General features: G+C 40.9%; 1 protein-coding gene across 1 annotated transcript; it reads right to left on the bottom strand.

Moving 5' to 3' along the window:
• Positions 1-218: 218 nt before the first annotated feature.
• C5H12orf42 (chromosome 5 C12orf42 homolog) lies at positions 219-4,748 on the bottom strand. Its single transcript, XM_006748192.3, has 2 exons — positions 4,384-4,748; positions 219-945 (listed from the first exon to the last, which is right to left on the bottom strand). The coding sequence occupies exons 1-2, from the start codon at positions 4,700-4,702 to the stop codon at positions 488-490; spliced, it is 777 nt and encodes a 258-aa protein (XP_006748255.1). The 5' UTR covers positions 4,703-4,748; the 3' UTR covers positions 219-487.
• Positions 4,749-14,822: the final 10,074 nt, after the last annotated feature.

A 14,822-nucleotide genomic window follows, 5' to 3' on the forward strand; every position in this document is an offset into this window, starting at 1 on the left:
CCCTAATATAGTCTGAAGAATTCCCCTAGGCACATCAGGAGTAATCAAATTTCATGGTAACTATTAAATTACAGACATTCAATTATGTTTTCCAAACCTCTGTTTAGAGATTCAAAAGGCCCTTAGAAAACATCCTTAAACCAAAGCTCAAGTTGGCAAATGAAACCGTTTACCTGTGAGAGCAAAACAAAAAGGGGTCCGATCCCCACAGGCACATTGCGAAGTGGCACGCGATGTACCCCATCCCCATTGTGAGACACAAATTCTTTGTGACACTGGGAGACACCGCAGAACAAAAATACTATTAGAAATGCTTCAAAAGGAACATTTTTGGCTGCGATAGAGACTTTTGACATTATTTATTAGGTTCAAAACTGCTTCACAAAAGCCTAACAATGGTTCTGTGGAAACCAGTACATCTGAGGCCTTTTCTGTTGTCCTGGGCAGGCATTGATTTGAAGATGGGCAGCACCCGCAGACAATTCCCTCACAGCGGTCCATGTAAGTGAGCATTCACCCCCGGCCTAGGAGGGGCCTGTGAACAAACCGTATGGAAACGCTGGCGTGGGCGGGCGGGGGGAGAAGAGCAAACCTTGATTAACCTCTTTGAGGGGAGATGGGTGGGAGCACCGGCGAGCAGAGGAAGGGACGCTCCTGCCAGATTGCCGTGGAGGGAGGCGTCCACCCTGGGCCCCCTTTTCCCCGGGGGATGAGGATGCTTGGGGAGCATCTCCGGTGCCATGGCAACTGCGCCTCCTCCAGCCGGACTTAGGGGCGCGCCCCGGGGCCGGCTTTGGCGATGGGGGTCCGCCTGAGCGCCTACTGGGGCTGCCTTCCTGTCCTCCCGCTCTGGCTGCGAGGAACTCCGGGGGACCTCCGACGAGGCCAAAGGGGTCTGGCTTTTCCTGCAGAGGCCGATGGCGGTGGAAGGCCTCGCAGCGGGACCTGGAAGGCAGACAAGGGAGGAGGGGCCCTGAAGTGTGCGGAATTCACCCGCCCTGCCACGACTTTCAGAAAATCTCTGCTGATAACTGGATGTGTGAGAAATCAACATTTGCAATGTGCTGAGAGAAAGAGAGAGAGAGAGAAGCCCCGGACATTCCCCTTGCCTGCTTCCCTGGCATTGCCTTAAGAAAATAAAAAGCTATCTATTCCCTTCCTGTTGTTTAAAAGCACCCTCTCCAAAAAAATCATTTTTACAGACCCTCATAATACTTTTCATGTCAAGGAAAGCTGTTCAAAATGGCTCAAGAGAGGGAAACAGAAGAATTGGTGACGAAAATAGGGCCACAGATTCTAAACCAGGGAAAAATTTGAGTGGAAAATAAAGTGGAATTAGAGAGTGGGCAAAGCAAATGGATCCACAGCCCATGTAGACTTCCAACTGATAATTTAAACACCCAAGTTTTTATTACAAATTCAACCAGCTGAAAATTAAAACAATCAGGGAATTAATCTGATCCAGATCTACCCAATACATACATACACACTAATACTAATAATCAATTTGATGTTTTTCTTTATTTGCCCAGTCAAATAATTTTTATGTAAAAGTTGAGATTTTTTACAATATGGTCAATACTGTAAAAGAATATATATATGTATATATATATATATATATTTATCTCCTTATGTATAGTTTTTCCCTGAGAAATTATACCCATTGACCTACATAAAGTCTAATTCTTCAGTAGTAAATTAAGAAAATTTATGTGCCTTAAATCACTTTCCACAAGTTTTAAAGGGCTTTGAATAGCATGTAGATATATAGAATATTTGGAGCAATCTACAAGAGCATTCACATTTCAAAAAATATGCACGGTACCTTCCTTATGGCGGGTGTCAAACAGCCAGTCTATATCCAGGCAATTCAATTAGCTCATTACATACTGTCCTGGTATGTATCAGGCATCTCCCACTACACACTCAACATACCCAACATACTCAACATACCCAAATCAAACACTGAAAAACTCTTAGTGACTTTCATTTTTCAGTATAAGAATTATTTCCTGGAAATAAAGGTGGAATGGCATTTCAATATCTCCAAGTAAGTAAAACCTTTCAGAATGCCAAACACACTAACTTTCTGAAAACTAGATGCTTAATAGATATTTGTTGATTTGGATTTGCAGCCATGGCAGATAACCAATTCATTGCTATCAATAATCAGTGCAAGGGAATTCCATAAGAGAACATGGATGTGGTTCTGGAATTTGGAGCAACAGAATGTAACCTAGACAGGTCAAGACAGGTCAAGGCTCTGTCATAAGCAAAGAATAGGAATTCCTTCCCTGAATGCAATTCGGTAATGATGCATTTTGTAACACTCTCTTAGGGAGTGTGGTGTAATGGAATCAACAAGGCTTTGGTGTCAGACCATCATAGATTCAAATCCTGGCACATCACCTGGCCTAAGCCTCTTTGTCCTTACCTGAACCATGAGGATTGTATTACTTACTTCACAAGGTCACTAATAGGATTAAGTTTGTTCATTCATTTATTCATTCATTAAGATTTGTCTGTTGTATGTCTGCCAGTATTCTAGATACTGGAGATCCAGAGAAGCATAAAGCAAGTAATGTCCCTGCACTTACAGAGCTTAATTCTAGTTGTGGAGAAAGGGGGTGGGGATGAGAAAGTAGATGACTAAAGAAGCAAATGAAGAACTGAGTGAGCATCAGCTGGGAATAAATCCAAAGTAGAAAAATAATGCACATGTAGGTGACAATTTCAATAAAGACTTGAAGAGAAAAAGCAAACTAGTTAAGTATCTGAGAGAAGAACATGCTAAAAGTAAAGCATCTAGTAAATAGTAAGTGCTCAATACCCAAGAGCTGTTATCGTCATGTTTAAAATCAGTATAGGTATACTCTGACCTGGAGTCAAAACGGAAGGCTTGAATCCTGGCTCCAGCCCTAAAGTTACAGAATCCCCCTGGGCTTCAGATTCTGCATCTAAAGCATGGGGAAATAGCAGTTCTTGTCTAAGAGAATGGCCATATGGATCAAAACTGAAGATGTATGTTCAGATTTTAGCACATTGTCTTATACATAGTAAGACAAAAAAAAAAAAAAAAGTTAACCAACCAGCATCCTCAGCATCCCATCCTCAAGCCTGGCTTCCCAGAAATGAAGCAATCTCTGAATGAGCATCTTTGGTAGCAGGTCTACCAGCCCCTCCTTTGCCACTTCTAGTCCAAGCAGGACATTCTCCTCTAGTTCAAAGAAAATTCTCCTTTGTATTGAGTAAAAATCTGTCTCTTTATTCTATTGGTCAATTCCAACAAACTGCATAAACATATGAAGTGAAATCTACCAAAATTTTCCAAAAAAAAGTTATGTAAAATTAATCTAATCCTTCTACATGACAGTTCTAGAGCATCTGGAATATACATTGTTTCCTCACATATTCTTACCTCAGTCTGAACAACAGCACCATAAACACCACCACCATCTTCCCCACTGCTGTTTGGTCCCTGCTGTGTTCAGTGAACTTCATTTATATCAATCCTCTAATTACAACATCTTTTCAAGGCAGTTAATTGTTGTTAGTTTGCAGATGAAAATATTGAGCTCAAAGAACATGTATAAGACTGATCATGGCTACTGAACAGAAATGGGAGAAGGTAGAGATTTGAGCCCTGGTGTCCCTGGTTTCAAAGCTCATTCCTTCTGGTCCATTTCCTTATTTTTACTCATTCCTCCTAGGAGCAATTTTGAGACACTTTGTCGTCATATACATTATTCTGTGCTATGAATTCACAGTTTCCTTACCTGTAAAATGGGGATAACGACATTACCTGCCTAACGGTGTTATGGGAGGGTTTCATAAAATAATATGAAATGCTCAGTACATTGTATGGCACATGGTGAGAGCTAATTAAATGAGGGCTGGAATGATCATGATAGCAATAATTGTCATCATCATTATTATCTGGTGCAATACCTGAGTCATCTCACATTACTTGTCATCAAATCACACTTGTTCTCTCCTCCAAAACAATACTTGACAACAAGTAGACTTCCATTCAAGACTGACTGATACAGCTCTTATAGAACCTTCTAGAATAGGATCTGCCATTGAGTCAGTAATTTTACTGTTTATATTAATTTAAAAACAAAATGTGACCAATTGAAGAGAGAAACAAGGAATTAAGAACCACAAAGTCAGGGCGCCTGGGTGGTGCCGTCGGTTAAACGTCTGACTCTTGGTTTCATCTTGGGTCATGATTTCAGGGTCATATCAGGCTCTGCACTCAGTGTGGAGTCTGCTTGAGATTCTCTCCCTCTGCTCCTCCCACTTGTGCTCTTTCTCTCTTTCTCTCTAAAATAAATTAATTAAAAAAACACACACACACAAGAACCACAAAGTGATCCTTACCAAGTGGGGCAGAATCTCCCCTGGAATTGCAGGAGGGCTGGTTCTGAAGTCTCACATGCCTATTGATGTGTGTGCCTGCAGCCTCCAGGTGCAAAGGAGTGACTGAGTGGGATCTAATAAGTTTTTTTGTCACGTGCTTTGCCAAAATTGGACTGCTCCAGGCCTCACGGGGTGCTCCTCTGGCTCTCTTAATTTCTCGTCTGACAGTGAGGATCAGTAGGGTCTCATCGAATTGATTGGATGGTGTCTGGGAGGAACTGGCTTCTCCATGACTCTCTTCCTCTGAAGCTGCACTCACAACAGGAGACCTGGGGACCATGTGTGGGTGGGCATAAAGCAGGCTTTTACATGCCTCTGGAGTCTGAATCTTTCCTGGAGACAATGCAAAAGTAAACATATTAGTTTAAAAGAATGCACTTCAATATTACCTTCAAAATTAATGGTAGAAAGAATGAAATCGGGTAATATATGGATTATTTATTTGTTTCACATTTCTATACTGAACAAACAGAAATGACAAAGAAGCCAAGGACCTGAGTGCCTAAGTGGGAGAAGTAGAGGAGGGAAAAGATATGGCAAGGGAGGTAAAAGGCTGAACATGCTTCTGTTGGAAGCACTGTGTGAAGGCCTAGATATGTTGGTCAATCAGTCTTCACACAAACTGTATCTAACAGATGCTATTATTACCTCCATTTTATAGGTCAGAAAGCTAGTTTGAGGCTAATGGGTTGAATTGTGTCCCCCAAGAAGATATGTTGAAGTTCCAACCGTCTGTGAATTCTATGAATGTGACCTTATTTGGAAATGGAGTCTTTGCAAGTGCAATCACGTTGAGGTTGTTAGAGTGAGGCCATAATCCAATATGACGAGCGTCCTGATCGGAAGGAGAAACAGACATGGGTGCACAGGAAGAACACCACGTGATGATGGAGGCAGGGACGGCAGTGGGGGGCTTTCCAAGCCAAGCTATGCCAGGGATTACAGCAATCAGCAGCAGCTCAAAGAAGGACATGAAAGGAATTCTCCTTCAGAACCTCCAGAAGGCGCCAATCTTGCTGTCACCTGGATTTCTGACTTCTGGCTGCCAGAACTGGGAGAAAACAATTTGGTTTAAGCCATCCTGTTTGTGATTCTTTATTACAGCAGTGCTAGGAAACAGGTATCCACAATAGTTCCAATTGTCCCAGAGCAGTTAACAACAGCCCTTTTCATGTTCAGATTTGGGGAGTTCAGAAAATAAAAAAATATTTTTTAAAAAAACACCTCTAGGAGCCTGAATCTCACTACCTGTGCAACAGAGATTTCCTAGATTTCTACCTTATTAGAAGGTAGAAAAGAGGAAAAACCAGGAGGTGGGAAGTGTGGAATGGGAAGGGCAAGGAGGTCTACTGCATGAGTTCTACTGTGTGGCAGAAACAGTGCCAGGGCGTAACAAGTCTTAGCAAGATTCCTATTCCTTGTGCTCAAGCTGTGGGCAAGGGGCAAAGAGGATGCTGGCCATGTTAGGTACCAGGACACACTCTTCCTAAACCACAGCCTCATCTGCAAAAGGAGGAATCAAAGCAAATGCCTCTGGGGGGCTTGGAGATAACAGAAATGAGAGAAAGGGCCAAGGAGGGGTATGCTGGGAGTATACGTCCAGCCACTTCTCAGACCATGCCTTACGTTGCCATGAGGGCAGGTAGGCCCAGTGTAGACAGATTTTTCTGGATTTTCAGGAGAAGCAGAAATATATTTTTATATATGTAAAAACTTATAATTTTTCAATGTTGGTAACTCACTCAATTTTTTAAAAAACATACCATGGGCTCCACAAAACACATCTGCTCTCTGAATCACCACAGGCCATCAGTTTGCATCTTTGGCCTATGGCCAGCCCTATAAAAGTCACAGTATCATTTGCTTCCCTCCATACCATCTTCATCTCAGAATATGATTTTATAAATATTCAGCTGGGCACCATGGGAATGCATGTGCAAGCTTTGTGCATAAGCAAATTTTAGAGTTCTAGAAGCCTTGCCTACCTCCAACACTTTAGGAAGGTTGAGCTTTTATTTTCATTTTAATTGATTGCTTCATTTCATCTTAAAAGCCCAGAATTCGAAATGGCACACAAATACATCAGGCTTTCCCAAATGCAAAGCAATATCTAGAATCTTTCATAACAGTAGCTCTAGGACTCTTGATCCCAAAGGAAAATTTACAGCACTAGAACCAGCGGCATTTGATCTGCCCTTGTTCTATTGTTCAAACATCAAGAACAGGATGGAAGTTTCAAAGGCACTTTACGCACCTTCACATCCCAAAAGTTAGGAGTTGAAAGAGGTCTTATAAATCATCTGAGGCTGGCCCCCACCACCCTCACATGCATCTCTGCTTAAATACCTCTAGGAGCCTATGGGGCGCTTGGGTGGCTCAGTCGGTTAAACGTCTGCCTTCAGCTCAGTTCATGATCCCGGAGTCCTGGGATTGAGTCCTGCATTGGGCTCCCTACTCTGCCTACTCTCCCTCTACCTCTGCCCCTCCCCCTGTTCGTGCTCTCTCTCTTTCTCTCAAATAAATAAAATACTTTTTAAAAAACACCTCTAGGAGCCTGAATCTCACTACCTGTGCAACAGAGATTTCCTTGCTTATTAGAAGAGCAAATAAGTAACATTGTATTTGCAATAAAATAAATATATTATATACATGGATATATGTAATACTATATATGGGGAATAATTATTAAAGCCTCCTTGTATGGTGTTGGGACAGATGGTGACTATGCTTATTTAGTTATTCAACCAATATTTATTGAGCTCCTATCAGATACTAGGTACTTCTCCAATGACAAAATATTACCCAGGCCAACAGAATGGATCATTTTGAGACTAAATTGACCAGCTGATTTATAGCAAAATGGACTTCAGCACGGCAATCCAGAGCCTCTCAGTCTCACGGACACCGGAGTGAATTTCAAGTTTCCTTTATGATACAATTACCAGGTTGCCTGAATTGAATAGAACAACCAGTTGTTTTAGCATTAAACAACCAGAGACTGTGGCAAATGGAAGGGCATTTTGCAATCTCCAATGGTTTCCAGTCTTTTTTAAAAAGTTTTCAAATTTCCCCACCGAGATAGTGACAGAATTTTAGCCAAAATCCCCTGCTCATGATTTCAAGTCCAGTGCTCTTTATTAGGTCACACATCTCTTAAATCTAATGCAGTATTTTCCAATCCTAGCTGTGCATTAGCCAATACCCAGCACGCTTTGAAAAATACAGATACATGGTCCCAGGACCCCAGGACCTGTGGTTTGTAAGCCCCATGGGGATTATAATGAGTGTTCAGGGAAACACTTGTCTAATTCACTCATAGGAAATTTCAGGTACTGTTATAACTATGAGTTAGTCTAAGCAATCACAAACATGCTGAAGCATGAAATCAATGGTGTCTTTCTCCTCAGAGTATTATCTCTCTATGGACAAGTCTTCATTTCAGAAACCAGCACTCTGTATCACTTTACAGCTTGTATCTCCTTTACATCTTATTTCTTTTCCCATCAGTAATCCCCCTTGAGCCTAACAACAACCCTTTTGCTTCCTCATTTTTCTGAGAAAACTGAAGTCAGCCAGTAAGCACCTTGTCCATACCACTAACCAAGCATCACAAAAGCTGGGGTGGGGACCCATGTCTTAGATTTTAAGGGGATTTTGTTTTTCTACTCCACAATCAATGCCAGATTGCCAGAGCAAACTACGGGAACTGGGTTTGATGACGGGAGGGATAGAAGTTAGCACAGAAACAGCTAACAAGCAGTGGCACCTGATCACAGGTCTGACACTGTCCTAGGGTCCATGCTTTGGGCTGTAGTCAATGCTCTCAGCAGGGCTTCCAATGTGCCAAAGAAGAAAGGGCATCTGCCTATGGCCCAATAACTGGAATTCACTCTCAGGAAAGCCCACATTCTCGAGGCTCCCCCAGCCACCCCTCCAACTTTCCTCACTAGTTGAGGCCCTTGTTCTGTGGGTGTGTTGTTTGCTTAAAAAAAAAAACTTCCCATTATCCCAGTTTTGCAAGTTCTTTTCATGTGTAGGCAACTCTGCCTGTCATCTTGCAGCTCGGGTCTTCCATCTGTTGCTAATTTCATTGAAAGTAATATTGTGACAGACAGGAGATTTCAAGGTACAATAAAATAAGACTCAGAGCTGAATGTCTTCCACAGAAGCAATTTATCTTCCTCTTGAGCAGCAAAATAGTTCATGATAAGTCATGACAGATTCTGATTTATTCATTTTATTCATTTGCTAGTCATTTAACTCCTGCACTTTCTGCCCCTCTATGATACCAGCAGGCATGATGCAGCACCCCTTTGCGCCCCTGCCTGGCAGCTATCCCTCAATATATGACTCCTATGTTTGTATCCCCACTCTGTCTCTTCACTTTCTTGGGCTTCTAACTAACATGTTCATGTTATGGGAGGACCAGAGGCAACTATCCTGGAAGAAGAACTAAAACCCAGAGACAGTTAATTCCCCAAAGCTCATTTTGCCCTTGACTGTCAGCACAAATAGGAGCTAAAGCTAATTCATGTCATCTCCTGCATGTAAAATCAAACACAACCCTTTAATAGGTCTTTAATTAATATTGAAAACTCCAATATACTCTTTAAAAGGATTCTTAACCACACCGTGGAGTTTAATGGAATCTGCCACTTCTCACCATTTCTCCTAGCTGTGGCGTGAGAGTCCTTTGTAAGCCAATGGGTTTGAGTCTACAGAAAGAGGTTGCAGTGCAACAAGCCCTGAACAGTGGTAGAGCTTAAAGACCAAGTGTGCAAGTTCTGCACCCAGACTCCTTGGGCCAAACCTCTCTTACCCCTTCCTGGCTGTGTTACTAGGACCAAGTTGCTCAATTGCCCTCTTAGTTTCCTCACTCATAAAATGGCAATAATCATAATACCTACTAGACAGGGTTCAAATGCAGCGTAAGTAAGTTAATAAACAAGGGCTCAAAGCAGTACCTGGCACACAGGAAGTACTCAGCAAGCCTTAGCTGTTATTATTATTGTTGTTGTTATTGAAAATGTGCCTTCTCCTCTCCCTCTATAGCTCATGAATGGCCTCTTTCAGTAATAAGGACTCAAGTGGAAAATAGTATCTTCTCCATCCATCTTGAGTTTGCCTCATTTTATTTATTCAAAAATATTTATCAAATGCCTACTTGTGTGTTTTGCCCTGTATTTGGCTCTGGGGGTACAACAGACTAAAGCAAATGTGGCCCCTACCTTCATGGAGCTTGCAAGCTCCTGGGGAAGATGCCAAAAATAGGTCACAACTAAGCAGAGTTACAAACTATGGTGAGTGAAGGCAGGGAAAATTCAAGGGGCTGAGACAGAGAAACATGGGTAGAGATCCATGAAGGTAACATTGACTCTGAGACTGACCCAAAGGCCGAAAAGGACTTAGTTGTTCAGGAGTAGGGAAAAGAGCATTCCAGCCTGACAAGGACTGTGTTGTGTTCCCAAGACTGCTAGTCCCAGTGGCTGAATGGAAGTGAGCAGGAGCGAAGGGGCAGGCGAGGTCTGGGAACTGCACAATGTGAATGGAAAGCTACTGAAGGTTTCACATAGATGAGTGATGACAGCAGCACGTACCTTTGGAAAGCTCTCTAAGGGAAAGTGGGCAGAAGGGGACAAGAATGGAAGCCAGTCAGAAGGCAGTTGGCAGTCAGCCAAGTGAGCAGTGATCACAACTTGGATGTGCATGGTAGTTTTGTATAGCAGTTACGAGCTAGAGAGTCTATGTTGGATCTGTCTCATCTGTAAAATGGGGATAATGATAACAAAAATGGGGGAAAATATAAGAAATGGACTTTCAGTTTCAGCTCCAACATGGAAACAGCTTGGAAATTGACATTCCTATCCTTGCAAAAAGAAAGAGCTAAACAAACTAAAAATCAACAACTTTACTTGGACCCATCAGAGAACTGAGTTTGCAGGACAAACTGGCACCCCACAATCTAGAGACAGGTGAATCCAAAGACTCAAACCAAGGTCTGTTTACCTAGAGTAAAAGCCTCTGAAGCCATAAACTGGTAGGATCATTTAAATGGTAATTTTGATGAATTGTTGGAGGCTAAGTGTAGAGTAGCTTGAGAGCGAGAAACTCCTGAGGGATGCAGTTTTAGAGGGTCTCTATACTTCAGTGGATTTTGCCTTAGAAGAATCCTGCTCACAGTCCTCCACCCCAGTTTCTCAAGCTGAGGATCTGAGAAAGATTCTTTCACAATTCTGACACAGAAAAGGGAATAACAGTCATTGCCAAATATTCCCAGAGCACTTTCCATAGCAAAGGCATACCAGAGCCTTATCCCAGCCCAGGGAAGGGCATTTTTCCCACTACAGCCCCATTTAGTCATCTTTTCTCACATAGGGAGATAAAAGAAAAACCAAGAAATACTTGTGAAGGTCAGAGCCCAGGAACATAGACTCATTAAAAGACTGATATTTAATCATAAGATCATAAATTGTTTCTCCCCACCCACACCTTATCATCACACAACTAGGTCTCTAGCGTATTATAGCTGAAAAAGCTGAAGATGAAGACTCTCTTTGAGGAAGAATAGTTAGGGAAAGCCAAAGTCCAGACAGTAGACAAAAGCATGAAAATGGAGGAAATATGAAGCCTCTGACACCTACAGCTACAATAAACATTAAACACAACCCAACACCTAGCCAGATTCACATAAATACCCATCACCACCAAGGATCTCTTTATCTCAGTTCCTATTTCCTCATATATCAAGATTGGCCTTCAACAAAACATTGTGAGGCATGCCAAAAGGCAAGAAGAAACACAGCTGAAGAGACAAAACAAAGCCTAAGAACCAGACTCAGATATTACACTGATGTTGGAATTATCAGAGAAGGAATTTAAAATAACTATGATTAATATGCTAAAGGCTCTAACAGAGAAAGCACACAACAAGAAAGAGCACATAAGTAAGGTAAGCAGAAAGATGGAAACTCAAAGAATCAAAAAGAAATGCTACTTGATTTCACTTATATGTGGAATCCAACAAAGCTGAACACATAGAAGCAGAGAGCAGAACACTAGTTAGTAGGGACAGGAAGGTGGGGGAAATGAAATGTTAGTCAACGGGTACAAAGTTACAGTTATATAGGATGAATAAATCTAGAGATCTAATGTGCAGCATGGTAACTATAGTTAATAATACTGTGCTGAATCCTGGGAATTTGCTGAGAGTAGATTTCAGGTGCTCTCATCACACACCAAAAAAATGGTAATTATGTAAGGAGATGACATGTTAATTAGCTTTATAGTAGTAATCATTTCACTATATATGTGTGTGTGTGTATCAAATCATCATGTTGTACAGTTTAAATATATACAGTTTTTATTAAAAAATGAAATACAATAAAAATACAACAAAAAAAGAAATGCTATAAATATAATACACTGTAACAGAAATGAAGAATGTCTTCAATGGGCTCATCAGTACACTGAACATGGTCAAGGAAAAAGTGAGCATGAAGATAGGTCAGTAAGGACTTCTGAACTAAAATACAGAGAGAAAGGATTGGGGAAAAAATAAAAATTAAAAATTAAAAAAATAGAACAGAACATACAAGAACTGTGGGACAATTTTGTAAGATACAAGATACCCATCCTTTTTGGAAGAAGAAAAGAGAGAGAATGGGGCAAAAGAAATATTTGAAGTAATAATGGCTGAGAACTTTCTAAAATTAATGACGGACACCAAACCATAGATCCAGGCTGCTCAAAGAACATTAAGCAAGATAAATGCCAAAAAGAAAAAAAATTACACCTAGGCATATCATGTTCAAACTGCAGAAATCCAAACACAAAGAGAAGATCTTGAGAATCAGTGGTGGGAAGAGGCAGGGAGCACCTTTTAGAAGAATAAGGATAAGAATTAAAGTGGATTTCTCATCAGAAACTACAAGCAAGAAGAGAGTGGAATGAAATATTTACAAAGTATTGGAAGGAAAAAAAAACCAAAACACCAACCTAGAGTTCTATATCCAGCAAAATTACATTTAAACACTTAATGAGAAATACTTTCTCAAATAATAATAAAAATGTGGAGTGGCTGGGTGGGTCAGTCAGTTAAGCATCTGCCTCCATCTCAGGTCATGATCCGGGGTCCTGGGATCAAGCCCTGAGTTGAGATCCCTGCTCAGTGAGGAGTCTGCTTTTCCCTGCTTCTTCCCTCCCCCTGCTTGTTCTCTCTCTCTCTTTCTCTCTCTCAAATAAATAAATAAAATCTTTTTTAAAAAAGTGGAGAAAATTTATTGTCTACAGACGTGCCTTACAAGAAATATTAAAACAAGTTCTCAGGGAGAAGGCAAATAATAGAAGTCATAAATTCAGATCTACATAAAGAAAGAAAGGACTCAGAGAAGAATAAGTAAAATCTTTATTTTTTTATTTTTAATCTAAAAGGTAACTGCTTCTAAAAGAAGCTTACTCCTCTATTTCATTCCCAAATGGCTTCCTGACCTCCATCATGTCTCTATTTTTATTCAATATATTACAATAACATTTTATATATGTAATTGTTTACAAGATTATTCCAATCTTCCTGACTAGAATGTAAGCTCTATGAGGGCAAGTACCATCTCTGAATCATTCTCCACATTATCTCAAACACTAAGCAAGAAGTTCATGCTCAGAAACTTCTTTTGGAAAAAACGAATGAATGAATCTCTCACCCCTCCGATGGACGCTCGTCAGCGTTATAACATTACCTTTCTCCATGTGCACATCACCCTCCATCCTCCCCTTCTGCAGACTTGTCTGAGAGTAAACACTTCCCTTCTCTTTCCTTTGGGATTGGTCCACATTGCTCAGTTCACCACAATCACCATCCCAACTCTAGTGCCTTGTCCCCTACCAAAAAGGGCAAACAAGTTTCATCTCAAACACCAAAAGCCCAAATTGGAAGCGGCATCGATTTTTAAAGAGGAGTTCCATGGCTGTGTCTTGGTTCATAGGGAAGTTGCTGATGTCTACCGTGGGTGTGGGAGAATTAAGTGGCCACTAGAGAGGCAGGTACCTGTAAATAGCTCAGGTACTCTGCGAAGTGTGAGGGTGCCTGTCCCTGCCTTCTATGAGAGTGTTGTTTCTTCTCCTGATACCACACTAGTAAAAGGATACACAGAGTCAGCCTCTCACTACGCATCAGAAGGTAACTGAAGAGCATTCAAACATACCTCACCATCCTCCCATAACACTACTTCTTCCCCATGATACAACAGCCTTACTCAGTTTCAAGTACACAGAATCGCAGAAACTTTCCAGCCTAGGGACATAGAAGTGGATTGGATCTATAGTTAGACTGTAGATTCTTTCAAACAGAGTATAATTTAAGAACCAGGACACTCAGTTTCTAGTGGATTCATTGAATGAACATTTCCAGACCCTGGTTTCCTCATCTATAGATGAAAAAACATGATCTCCTAATTATTCTCTAGCCCTATTCTCAGGCCTCTAGTCCTATGAGTCTCTCAGTATTTTTTAACTACACTGAACATTTTTTTCTATATTTGTTTTTGAAACATTATGTTACCATATGAAATTGCTATGTTGTAGGACAAAAATGGTCAAATATAGGCAATTTCATATTTTACAACTTAATATGCCTACAAGAGTATGCATGACATATACACATAGTTTAAAGAAAACAAGTAGCCAAAGACCAACACAATTTCATTATATAAATATCCAGTACTTATTCATCCATTTTCTTATTGATGGGTGTGTGAGTGAAGTCCAGTTTTGTTTTGTGTTTTAATATTACAAACAAGGCTGCTGCAAACATTTTTGCACACAACTCCTGTTCCATGTACACTAGTTTCTCTAGAAGTGGGATAGCCACGTCATAGGGTAAGCACATCTTCCACCTTAATATACAATACCCACTGTTTTCCAAGTGTTTTTACCAATTTACATTCCCACTAGCAGTGTATAAAGCTTCTTATTGTCCCACAGCATTGCCAACACTTGCTATTATTACTTGATTATGTTTTTCAATCTTGGCCATTCTGGCAGGTATAAAACAGTACTGCTACTGCAGTTTTAATCTATATATTTTCCTGATAAATAATGAGCTTGAGCCTCTCTCTTCCCACCAAATCTTTCATCTGCTCTGCTTACAAGCTTTATAATCATGGGTTGAGTTTCAGCCCCTTTTCCTTCTCCTGCCCTTCGTAGTCTAACCAGCTGGTGAATAGTGACATTAGCCCTGAAGGACGCAGTGGGGAGCACTTGGATAATCTACCAAGTTGATAACCTGCCTCTAAATAAATAACCAGGAGTTGACCCTCGGGGATTGTACTCATGCCGTTCAACTGCCATGACCCAGTGTAATATTTCATGTCTTGCTAAAACTCTGGCCCAGCACTATTTTGCAT

This window comes from Leptonychotes weddellii, chromosome 5 (genome assembly GCF_054177405.1).
Source record: "Leptonychotes weddellii isolate Sample4059 chromosome 5, ASM5417740v2, whole genome shotgun sequence".
Classification (NCBI taxonomy): Eukaryota; Metazoa; Chordata; class Mammalia; order Carnivora; family Phocidae; genus Leptonychotes; species Leptonychotes weddellii.

What these genes read in the sequence shown, in the direction of transcription:
- C5H12orf42 (XM_006748192.3), bottom strand. Translation starts at nt 4,702, where the DNA reads ATGGTCCCCAGGTCTCCTGTTGTGAGTGCAGCTTCAGAGGAAGAGAGT. An exon ending in GGGAGATTCTGCCCCACTTG is followed by an intron (nt 946 to 4,383) that starts GTAAGGATCACT and finishes TCTGCCTTCCAG; the next exon opens with GTCCCGCTGCGAGGCCTTCC.